This window comes from Manis pentadactyla, chromosome 9 (assembly GCF_030020395.1).
Source record: "Manis pentadactyla isolate mManPen7 chromosome 9, mManPen7.hap1, whole genome shotgun sequence".
NCBI lineage: Eukaryota > Metazoa > Chordata > Mammalia > Pholidota > Manidae > Manis > Manis pentadactyla.
The window spans coordinates 107,009,162-107,021,224 of NC_080027.1; the positions used below are offsets into that span (position 1 = coordinate 107,009,162).

At 41.6% G+C, this 12,063-nt stretch overlaps 1 protein-coding gene across 8 annotated transcripts in view; it reads left to right on the plus strand.

Annotated features, from left to right (window-relative positions):
- Positions 1–11,962, plus strand: part of RASAL2 (RAS protein activator like 2) — a 386,187-nt gene extending 374,225 nt beyond the window's left edge. For 5 of the 8 annotated variants that reach the window (XM_036916767.2, XM_036916768.2, XM_036916764.2 and 2 more), the window contains 3 exons: positions 950–1,037; positions 4,001–4,031; positions 6,319–11,962. In XM_036916767.2, coding sequence (XP_036772662.2) covers positions 950–1,037; positions 4,001–4,031; positions 6,319–6,461 — 262 coding nt within the window. In that variant the 3' untranslated portion in view covers positions 6,462–11,962. The remainder of the gene's footprint in view (positions 1–949; positions 1,038–4,000; positions 4,032–6,318) is intronic. The other 3 variants (XM_036916772.2, XM_036916773.2, XM_036916765.2) reach the window with 1 other exon arrangement.
- The last annotated feature ends 101 nt before the right edge of the window (positions 11,963–12,063 follow it).

Here is a 12,063-nt window from a genome sequence, read left to right on the forward strand (position 1 = left end):
TCTTAAGTATTCCAAGTCCAAGACTAACTTAATGTCTCACAAGTCCAGAGACATGGAGGTCAGTTTCACTGGATATCTTGAGGGCCAGAGAACCGAGAGAGAGTGCCAAGGGTGATAAGGGAGTCTGAGAGAGAGGTCAACTTTGCCAGACACTGTGGGCCAGACACTCTTCCAAGTACTTTATAAATAACACTTTGTTTAATCTGTTAATAATAATTTATTGAATGCCAACTCTGAGGTAGGCATTATTATTACTCTCATTTTACAAATAAAGAAACAGACAACACATCCATTAAGTCACTTGCCCAGGGTCACTTAATGGGGCAACCAGGGTTTGAAGCCAGGCCGTCAAGGCCCAGAGTCCATGCTCAGAAACACTGTGGGTCCATTTTGTCAAATGCGGTAGACAGAGCAAGTAAAATGAAGACAGAAAAGGTTTGTTGTTTTAGCAGCGTGAAGGTGTTAGCAGTCTTACTGAGAGCAGTTTCATGGGTGAAACATCAGTGGGTTAAGGTGTGAGTGAGGAATGAGGAAGAAAGTAGGCCTCCTAAGTACAGAATCCTCAGGAACCTTAGCTGTACAGGGGAAGAGAAAGGACAGCTGTGACAAGGTGATTATTTGAGACTAAGAGAGGGTTGTTTATTTTTTATTGGTTGGCTTGATATTTTAAGATGAAATCAGCTGTGCTGAGGGGAGAATCTGATAGAGGAGAGAGAGAAAATGATCAGGCGATAGTGTCCCAGAGGAGATGAAAATGCATGAGGTCCCGTCTCAGGTGGAGAACCAGCCTCTGAGATCTTCTTCCAGGGTAGGAGAGAAGAAAGTCTGGTTGCAGATCATTTGTAGGGAGGAGTGGGAATGGAACCAGGATGAGTTTAGGGTTTCTTGTCCTCCACATCAGCAAGTTCTCTCTTTAAAGTCATTGATATGTCTTCCTGCCACATTCTAGGCTAATGGCTGTGGAAGAGGAATTGAAGAAGGATCACGCTGAGATGCAAGCAGTTATTGATGCAAAGCAAAAAATAATTGATGCACAGGTAAGTAGCTCTGACTCTAGTAAAAGGCTCTTGTTTACCAAACTGTTACTTACTGGCTTCCCACCCCTTGCAAATGCCACAGCACGTACTGGAAATGGGTCATTGGAAAGTTCTCAACATTACCTTTTGAAGTTTAAAAGAGTTTCATGTGACCTCTATTGCTTTTCCTTTAACTGGTGACAAGTCTGTCAACCCAGCAAAGTATTAGCGTGCTTAGTGCAGTTGCTTGACATCTCTGCCCCTCGTGCATGATGGGCTTGCTTCTTTCCTTCTGGAAAGGAGGGCATTCCCTAAGGGGGTAACTGTGAAAAGTACACTGCATGTGTCTGGCTTGTGACCGCCACTGACCATGGCTTGGCTGTGATGTTCAGGGTCTTGTCAGTCACGTCCACTGTGCCAGTGACCTCCAGCCCCAGACAGTAGTGGGACTGCAAGGGCTGTGGAAGATCCCTTCCCTTGTTATTCCTTGGGTTCAGGGTTTGACACAGATGCTGGCATATGCTTGGCTGCCCTTTTTTGTTGGCGCTGTGCTTAGAGACCCTCTCTTGGTTGATGTAGGCAGAACCTGGGCCTCTACTTTTTGTGGCTTATACTTGTGACACAAATGGCATGATGACTGCCAGGAGCACCTCACAGGGTCACATAAGTGATTAGAGCAAAATCCAGGATACAGGAAATGTTTCTAATTCCTTTTCATTTTATCAGTGCAAACCTGGTATTTCTTAGAGTGAAACAAATAAAATGTGCAGCTTTGATAGTGGCTGGTCCAGCCATTGAATGTACCGCCTCCCTGAAGATAGCCCAGCCAGGTTTGCATTTCTCATCCTTAAATATCATCACCTGTGGCTAAGCTGTGACATAAAAATGGGAGCAAGGACTTTATGTTCTGCTCTTTTCTCTGCATATCGGCCAGTAGTCAGTCTGTGTTAGAGCCCCCAGTAACCTTAAACATGTACTTAGTGCCTCCAGTCTAGTTTCCTGACAGGGTTAATGTGGGAAGGGGTTTATTTTTCAAAGGAGTTGGGAGTGAGGCTAAAAGCATTGCCATAGGAAGAATGCTTTCTGGGCCTCACGCTTCAAAAATGCTATACTTAGAAATCCAATGTGAGCTGTGATGCTGTCTCATCAACATAGCTCCTCAGAATATTCTGGACTCTTGAATGCTATAGTTTCTGGATATTTAGACCTCCTAAGAATCAGAAGAAAGGTCTGCAGTAATTATCTGACTCGAGCTTTTTTCTTAAACCTTTCTACATATCCTCACAGTGGGTGAGATAAGGACTGTAGAGACAAGGCCATCTCACTATACATACTATAAAAATTCATCCCAGAGGCTTAAGAGAAACAGTCAGATAAAAAGAAGACAATTTAGTCAAGAAAACTGGTGTTGATAAGTTTTTACTTTTGGATTTTCAATATGACAGTGTAAAGCAGGGAGAGTTCTGTTAATAACCACACCAGGAGAGATTTTAGATCTAATGAGATAAAACAGACCATTTTAAATAATTTCAGTTGGTCTAAAATTGTGTCCGTCTTAGGCAGAGGGAGCTTGGGTGTGTCACAGCTGTGGCTCTGTGCATACGTTATCTCCCTTTTCTCCGTTGTCTGTCAAGACTGCCTCATCATTAGCTTCTGAAGATTCCTACCCGAACCCTACCCCATATTTTGACATCTAGGCCAAGATGACTGGGTAGGAAGTGGAAGTCATAGACATAGAAGGTGAAAACAAGGGAGGGAATAGGATTTATCAGGGCTCAAAGCTCTGGAAAATAAGGACTCCTCTCAGTTAACCAGGAGGGTGTCCCTGTTCAGGAATAGGAGACATGTTATCCTCAAAGCATCAGTCAGTGTCAGACTTGTCGTCTGGCCAGACTAGATATTATTTTGGGTCCATACCTCAAGGAAGTGGTTTTCAAATGGTTTGCTTCTGTGAACTATTTTGGTGGAACCAGAGGAACCTTCCATAGATCAATTTCTAACTATTCCTACCAGCCACTCAACAAGGACCCCTCTCAAATAATAGATGAAATTACACCAAGGGTGGCTAAATGTATTAAATTATCAATTCAAACATAAGCATTACTGTATAATACATCATCTACCATAGGCCCACTGTGGTTCCCCAAAGAATACTTGGAGAATCCACTAGACCACATTTTGGAAACTGCTGCACCATGCATGGCACAAATCATAAATACTTAAAGCTAGTTTTTTTAAAAAAAAGATAACCTCCTTTAAAGGAAGGTTTCCCAATTTGAGTCATTGTCTTATTGATTCATTAAACTCTTATTACAGCCAAAGCCTTAGGACATCCATCTTTTCTAATGAATGACTTTTTCTATCAGATCCTTTCCTTTGTAAGGATTAATCTTAGGTCTTAAGTGTTTGATGGAGCAGAGCAGCCCTTCTGGCATCATTTACTAGAATGAGCACACGTTCAGGGTGAAAGCCTCCCATACTTTGATGTTCCTGACATCTGCTTGGTGCCACCGGTGGTAGAAAATATTTCTGAAATGAATATGGTTACTTTCCTTGCAGTAGAGTTGGGCCCAACATTTCCCAAAACAGTACAGCCAGGTGCCCAGTGAACTGGTTTTCACCTGTCTCAGCAGTCCTGTGCCCCTGCAGGAAAGCTTGTCCCTGAAGTCAGCCTCTGTCTCCTAGGGCCAGGTTATGCTACAAGGCCCAGCCCAGAGTAGCTGCTTTCTAGCTGGAACTGTGCGAGGGGGAGCACTACACTGGTGAGGCAGTCACCTGCCCTGGGCCTTGTCGCACTGCCATGGGGATCCTGGTGATGGCGCTAAGGGGCCGTTTCTCAAACATCAGACCAGGGCCTGTGCTTCCTTCCACCCCCGGATTTCTCCATGTAACTCAGCTGGAGAACAGAGAAGGGCCCTCCTAGGAGAAGCAAGCAGCTGCCTAGTTACTGTTGCAAGTGATATCTCCGCTGTGTTAAATTCCAGGTCATAAATGGAGATGAGATTGTACCAACAGGCAAGTAACCTGTCCGTTCTCTAGCTGAGCAGTCCCAGCCCCAGCCCAGCACACTGGCCTCCTACACATTCCAGCTCCTGCCCTCCCCGCACTTGAACTCCTTCCTGTCAGGCATGGGCTGCACTGCTTTGCCTTTCAACCCAGGCAGAATCGAAGGATCAGAGCATCTTTTGCCAACTGAATTTGACTTTTAAAAGTCCCTACTTGATTTTTTTTCTTTTATTTTTTGTTTTATTTTGAGAAGTTGGCACTGAGGAGAATCACAAAAGGGAGTTTCTCCACATGGAAACTTTCAGCTGTTTAGGGGGGGGATCCTTGGCTTCAGCTGTTACTCTTGTAAGAAATAATTAACAACCATTCTTAGCCTTCTTTTTCACCCTGTAATAGTCAAATCATTTTTTACAAATGCCTAATTTTTTTTGGATAATCCTTGAGGAATCCTACATTCCTTAATACTGGAGCATTATGATTTATCCAAATACTGAAATATCTTTTCTTTTTGAATCATTTCAAGATATTAGCCGTTATTCTGTATAGAGATCATTCCTAACCATAGCAGGGAAACATCGTATTTGGCTCCCACCTCTTGTTTCCTGGTAACCACTGGCCAATTGTAACTTACTGACTTTTAAAAGAGCTGTATCTGTTATCTCAGTAAACTCCATTGGCTATGTTTTTTATTAATTATTATTATTTTTAAATTTTATAGATCTTTCTTTGAATTGTGCCTATTCTTAAAACACCTTACCTTCCCAAAGTAAAAGACATCTTATCCTAGATGAATGGTTAGTTAATAATGCTGAGTTTGTGTATCTTACCACCCAAGTTCTCCCTCAGGGAAAGGATGGATTTTTTTAATGACAGTAACACATGTGAACTTGTTTTTCTTTCATACTTCTGAAACCACTGGCCCTGCTTCCATACACATAGTGGCCAACTCCCAAAGCAGGAGATTAAGGGGAAGCACCACTTGATGCTGCTGCTGTATATACTTTTACCTGATTTTCCCCCAGGGCAGTGGTCTCCACTCTGCATCCTGCTGGCGGCCTGTTCCCCAGCAGAGCAGTGCTGCCCAAGGCCCTGGGTAGCCACTGCTTCAACAGCAAGGCGCACTGTCAGCCCTCAGCCCTTATACGCCTCTCGGAACCTCACCGTGACTACCTTACCTCCTTTTCCCTGGGTGGGCTCAGACTCTCGTGGGGTAGGAATGCTGTGGGCATTGTTCCTCACGTGCTATTTTCTTATTAATTTCATGGCCATAGGTAAAGACTGACCTTCTCAACATTAGTTTTCTAAAAAATAACGGCTTCAGGTTGGAAAGGTTCTGGAATGATTTATCTAGCTGCTAAAGCTAAGATTAAGGTTTCTTTCCTAATCTTTGTGAGAGTGATACTATTTTGATAGGATCTTTTAATTTAGGTAAGCCTACTTTGTTTTAGGTTGCCTTTTTTTTTTGGCCCATTTTTCCTTCTTGTTTTTTTTTTTTGTGTGTGTATTCAACAATTTTTGGTTCCAAAATATTGGTTCTAAGGCATTTTCTTTTTTCAGAGACTCAAAAGTAAAATGAAAGCAGTGTCCTTACTGGGTAGCTTTCTTGGAGTACCTCTGAGCTGGAATGAGTCTAGGAGCTTGTGTTCTCTGTCTGTTTTCATGTGTTATGTTTATGGCATCCCCCTTTGGCCACATCTCCCTTCCCATATTCAAATAACTCCTTGGCCTGAGCTTTTGGCTGCTTTTCCCCCTTTTGCTGTTGCATCCTCACTTTTTGGTGACTATAAACTGCCACCATGTATTGTTTTAATTTTGAGCACAATGTGAATTCTTTCTGAAGTGACTTATGTGCCCTCTTTTGGGGCTAAGAACCCACAGGGCATATGCACTTCTCGTCTGTGAAATGAAACCTCTGGTGCTTCTTTCTTTGCCACCTAATTTCCATGTTTAAATTCTGATCCAGAGCACTCAATACAGTAAGTCAGCTTGACACCTCTCTTGCATAGTCTGAAGTAACAGTAGATGTCATTTTTCTATGACATCCTAGAATCCCAAGGGAGAATGAATAATGGATCCTGCTTTGCTAAAAGGAAAAGAGAAAGAAAATAAATGCAGACCCATTCAGGGGAAGCTGAACCTGACTAGTGTGCAGAAAGAGGCAGAGATGTTCCATTTGTCCAGGAAGCAGCATGCATATTGCTGTTCAATAGAAGGCATTAGAACAGTCATTCGGTAGTGGATTTTGGTGTGACTTCCTGCACGTCGCCTGAATAAATCCATGACTGGTGTATTACAGGAAAAACGGATCGTGTCCCTGGATTCAGCCAACACCAGACTCATGAGCGCACTGACACAGGTGAAGGAGCGGTACAGCATGCAGGCCCGCAACGGCATCTCCCCCACCAACCCCACCAAGCTTTCCATCACGGAGAATGGTGAATTCAGAAACAGCAGCTGCTGATGGCTTTGCAACTGAACGGACTGGGGAGGGGATGGAAGGAAATCTCCCCACTCACCTGTCCCCACCTTCTACTCAGCCCCACCAGATTTACAGAATGTTGCTATTCTGAACGCCAGAGTGGTGGGAAATTTTTGAATAAAGAAAGGAACCTTGTCTTCAGGGCATAAGGCTAAGACTTCCCAGGTCAATGCTTTCCCCCATGTCTCTATGTACATAGGGAGCTTCGTTCTGGGCCATGTACAGTAAATAGCACTGTAATATACCAAGAGGAAGTTAATAATGTAGATTACCTTTTTAATTATTGCTATTTTTATTATTGTTTCCCTCTTAGTGAAAGCACTGCAGTCGTTAGAGGAGGAATATGGGAGCTGTGTGTGAGTGAGAATCGAGCCCGGGGTCCAGGAGACAGAAACCATGTGTCTGTCTAGCTGATAGAGGCACATGGAGTGCAATAGGACTTTGTCAGAATGAATTTTGCAGGGATTCATCTGCCAGTTTAAAAACCCTTCTCTGACCCCCTTGTCATTTTGGAAAACATGCAAATACCAAGATCCAAACAAAATAGTTTAACCTATTGGTCAAGACTGGCTCTGGATGGACATCTAATCTGATTTGGGGATACACTGTTTCAGAGGACACAGATAAGAGCCGTTGCATCAAAACTGGACTTTAGGAGTGTTTCCTTTGAACTCCTGTTGATGTTTATTTCCTTCTGCCTATAGCAGATGGGAATTTTCCATTTTAGATAGGGGCCTTTTTTTTAAACCCCTGTTGTAATAAAGGGTGTTCTCCTCTTTAGAGTTTACAAAACTATAAATATTTGTGTCTCTTCATACCATGTTCATCTTCATAACCTGCTGCCCTTCCTGCCCTATGGTGGGAGCAGTCATCGCCAACAGGGTCACTCTCCCCTGGAGAGGTTATTCAGATATGCTGTCCATAAGCCATCCGAAATAAACACCCTTTCCTCCACTCAGAAAAGGGCTAAGCATACCATAGCAGGCATCCCCTAATATTTCCTTTGAAAAAAACACATTTTCTATGTATAAGTTACATTTTTTGTTTGGGATAAAATGATTATCCATAATACTAACAAATCTCTGGGTAATTTTATCTCAATCTAACTTTTACTCCTTCCTCTAATCCCCTCAGTGCAGTTTGGAAAGGAAATCCAAATCTGAAGCATCACTCTCTTAAAAGTCATGATTACTCTTATGAAAAATAGGAAACAAAGTGCAGGGACAGCATGCCCATTGTTATTCCCCATGATCTTAGTAGCATTGGCAGTAATGACCCAGTTTCACCAGTTATCATCCTTGGCCTTACTGTTGGACAAAACAGTCAGTGGAAGGTAATTTTATGTCCTTTTTCCAGAAGTATGAAGTGTCATCTTGAGTACACACTTATCAGAAAAATGGAATGTTTCATGTTAAACAGGCATTATATATAGAAATACATATGCATATATAGTCACACATATGTACATATAACTGCACAAATAGGAAAAGTTCATGCCTTCTATGCTGTCAGATATAATGTTAAAAAGGTTGTGAATCTCTTCAAGCAAGATCTAAGTAGTTCTTTATCTGGAGAATGGAGCAGCATTTCTCAAATAAGTTAATGATGTTTATTTTAAATTATAAACTTTTTTAAAAAGAAAGAAAAGGGGAAGAGGAAAAAAAGACAAAAGGGAGTCAGGGGGAGGGCATATGCATGGAGTGATAGTTTCTAAATAACAAAATATTATAAGGGAATAAAAGAACATTCTTCGTGTCCTCTTGGGTGAAATCCAGATAGTCACACCAAGCCTGTCTTTTCACTGAGTGGAAGGCTTGGTCCTAACGTCTTGAGCACTGCCCTCTCTGGTGGATCTTTGTGTTGGACCCTGCATTTTAGCAACCCCACCATGACCTTCCTACCTCACAACCTCTTAAGACGTTTCCCTTCATAACACTTCCATTTCTGCCAGTCAGAGATCTATACCATTGTGCTTACCTGATCTGCAGACCTCACACCTGCATGTTTTGCCACCCACCTGTGTATCTTCTTGATAATTATTTCACAAATTCTTATCTCTGCAGTCCCAATCACTTATTTTAATAGAAAAAAAATTATCAATTCTGTAGTGCCCTTTGTTGAGTAAGAGAGGATATAAGTGTAGGTCTCTTTTTGCTTGTGTTTTCTCAGCTCTAGCCATATTTCATTTATTCATTGTAAAAACCTTGAGTTTTGCCACAGAAAACCTGGTAAAAGAATTGTCAGTTTCAATGGCCTTAAGTATGTAACAAGGGAGTTGTCTTGCATTGATGTTTGGAAGCTCTCGAGTGTTGGTTATTGATCACAGAGAACTGATAAGCTTGCCTATATTGGGGCTTGGGTGACACAAAAAACCAATTGTGTTTTTGATGGCTGCATATATCTTATTGGCATTTTGGAGCTCTTTAGAGGGCTGCCTACTTTGGAAGATTAATTGTCCAAAATGTTTGGATAGATTATGCAGCCTCTGTTACCAGATTATCTTGAATGAAGAGAAAAGAGTAAAAAAATAAAGTTAGAAGTTCAGAGTTGTTGCCAGATGTTAAATTCCAGATTATCCTCTGAGCCTCTTCCTATCCAAATATTTTTCTGAGTATTTCTTTAGAGAATTCTGCAATCTATGTAATTTATTCTGAAAGATTTTTTTTTTTGAAGTTTGGAAGAAGGCCCCAATAGCCATTGGTTTTTGTGGTGATATTGCTTAATTGGCTTTTCTTCAGCCCAACAAAGTACATACCTCAGTTTAGCTGGGAGGAGGTGCAGGGCTGAAGAGCAGTGGGTGGAGTAAGATAGCCATGTCTTCCTCCCCTCCCTCCACATCACCACATCGCGGGGTGCAGTGTAGTCCCGGGGAGAACGGGATCTGGAATTCAGGTGAGGTGCTTGCCAAGTGCTTGTCCTTGGCCATTAACAAGGACAGTGTTGGGGTTTAGGAAAGAGCTTCATAGCCCCCTTTGACATCACTTTCTGGGCTGAAGCAGCCACAGGAGTTACATTTCCATCAGATCTTCATATGTCCTCAGTCTTGGCAACAGAAAGCATGCCAGAGGAGAGATTAACTAGGTAACTCTGACAAACACCCAAGCACTCACTGTGTCCCAGGCACTATCGCCAAGGTACTGGTGAGCTCCGGTGCCTTGATAAGGGAAGTGTGGTATAATGAGGTAACCATGCTGCAGTAGCTTTTTGCCTTTTTCACTTGGTACTGAGTTGGTCAACATTAGCTTTCTTGGTCTGCTCCACCTTTCCCTGTGATGGTGTTGGATAGTGAAAGAAAAAGTAGGATTTCCTGTCTACAACTGCTGTATGTGTATGAGAATGAACTGAACTTTAGAAGCAAAGCTTTTCAGTCTACCCATGGTCTTAGCTTATGAACATGCAGTTCTGTCAGCCCCTGGCTGTTGCTCTGCCCTCAGAGGTATACCAGATGGGAAGCAGTTCTTTTTGGAAGCCCCAGAGCAAGACAGTTGCCATCCAGTGAGTTTGCGTTAGTATTTGCTTTGCCTTCTATCTAGCTTTAGTTCTAGTTGTTTCCAGTTTGGAGTGCCTAAGAAGGCTGGTTGGGGGACTGGACTTGGGGAAGGAACACTCCTCAGGATTAGCTGAGTCCCATGTGACCCTTAGCCCAGACTTGACACCAGACTGAGCTTGTCACTCAGCCTGACTCACCAGCTCCAGAGCACCTGCCACAGCTTCACTGCGTTTCAGCTTCACCTTGGGAGGCCACCTTCTCCTATAGATTGTGGAAAGCCACGGGGCTTTCTTCATTCCCCTTCCCATTTTCAAGTGCAGTAGTGAAATCTCCTGCCTGCCCCTACAATGAATGCCTTCCCACCTGCTACCATGGAGCCGAGCATTTGGGGTCTTTGTTTTTAACAATATGTCAGTTGGAACAACCTGTTGCACTAGTTTTTGAAAAACAAAATACATTGGAGTGTTGAATTTTTTAACAGAATCTCTTTGTGTTTGAGTGTCATTAGTTCTAGAAGCATTCTCTTGTTGTCATGATCCTGTTATGAATGCTCTTGAGTTTAGAAAGGACAAAAGTGCTAAAATTTGCCTGAAATGGAATAAATATCTCATGAGGAGTGAAAGAACCTGAGGAAGATACATGATCCAAAAGGGGACTAATGCACAGGAGCCTTCTCAGTAGCCCAAAGGTTCAGGGATGCAGAAAGATCTATATTCTTGGCCTCCACTCTTTAAACATATATGGAAAGACCACTTCTGTAGGCAACACATGCATGCCCACACAAAACACACAGTTCCTAAGTCTTCCTTTTTCTGAATGTTAATCCAGTTTAGAGAGCAGTGATTTCCAGCTTTCCTGGGTTTTTTAGATCTTATGCTCACATTTGTTATGCTTTATAACAGTGGTTCTTTCCTCTTTAGAATGTACTGTATGTGTTATATGTATATATAAGTTAAAGTGACTTGAAATTGATTTGGTTTGACATTCTGTCAAGAACCCTAGGTATCATTATTGATACCATGGGGAGTCGTAGAAGGAAAGTTGAGTATTACTGATCTGAGAGGAGAATCCAGAAAGAAGTAGCTATGGTTCCTGATCAGTTTATCCTCAGGTGTTTGAGTTACCAACCCCAGTAAGACTTAGCCAGTGCAAAGAGCCACTCAAGTAAAGCAAAATGGCAGTTTTTGCCCCTAATTCAGCATTTTAATTTCCTACTCAGTTCTTATTTTTCATTCAAATGCCCTGACTTTTCCCTAGGAGATTTTTTAGTTGGGGACTTAAATGCAGATTTCTTCTACATTGCTGTTGTGAGATTTCCACAGGAGCTGTGTTTTAGGGGCCTCTGTCATCTGTGTGGAGGTACAAATAGTTATGTATAAATATCATATTTATGTCATTTCTAAACTCCCAAGGGAAAAATTTCTACTCCCAGTTCACCAAAAGGTTAAATACTAATTGACTCAATGACCATTATCCTGCAGAAAAGCTGAAGTAAATAGTAAAGGTTAAATTTTGAGTGGTGCTTAGACATTTCGTAGTTACATTAAAGTTAACTCAAGCAGATAGCAGCACATTAACCTGAATCATACCTGTGAGGAATTTACCTTCTGAATTTGATTTTCATCTCCAGGGCCTTAATAAGAGTGTGTTAATACACGTGACTATTTTACAATGGTAGTACTAAATAATTTATTTTTTATTTCAAGAAAGAGAAGTACACCTTAGAAAAACAAAACCCAATTTTATTTTATTTTTAAAGCCATATTTTTGTGCTAGTAGCACTTAGATTGTTCCATATGTGAGATTCATATCTGCATTTCATTACCTGGGCTTGTTCTAAAGAAGATTTATTTTTGTTCTGTGAATAATTTTTGATGGTTCTTGTACATGTACAGATATAGATATGTTTGAGGTCTTTTATTGATATTCCTACAAAGAATACAAATAAACTTTAACTTTAAACATTTCAGACTTAAGTTGCTACTGTATTTGATATATTTCTGTCGTCTAGCACATATCTGGGTGATTAGGACACTTGGAGGAAAATCAGAAAGAAAATGTATACAGGAACA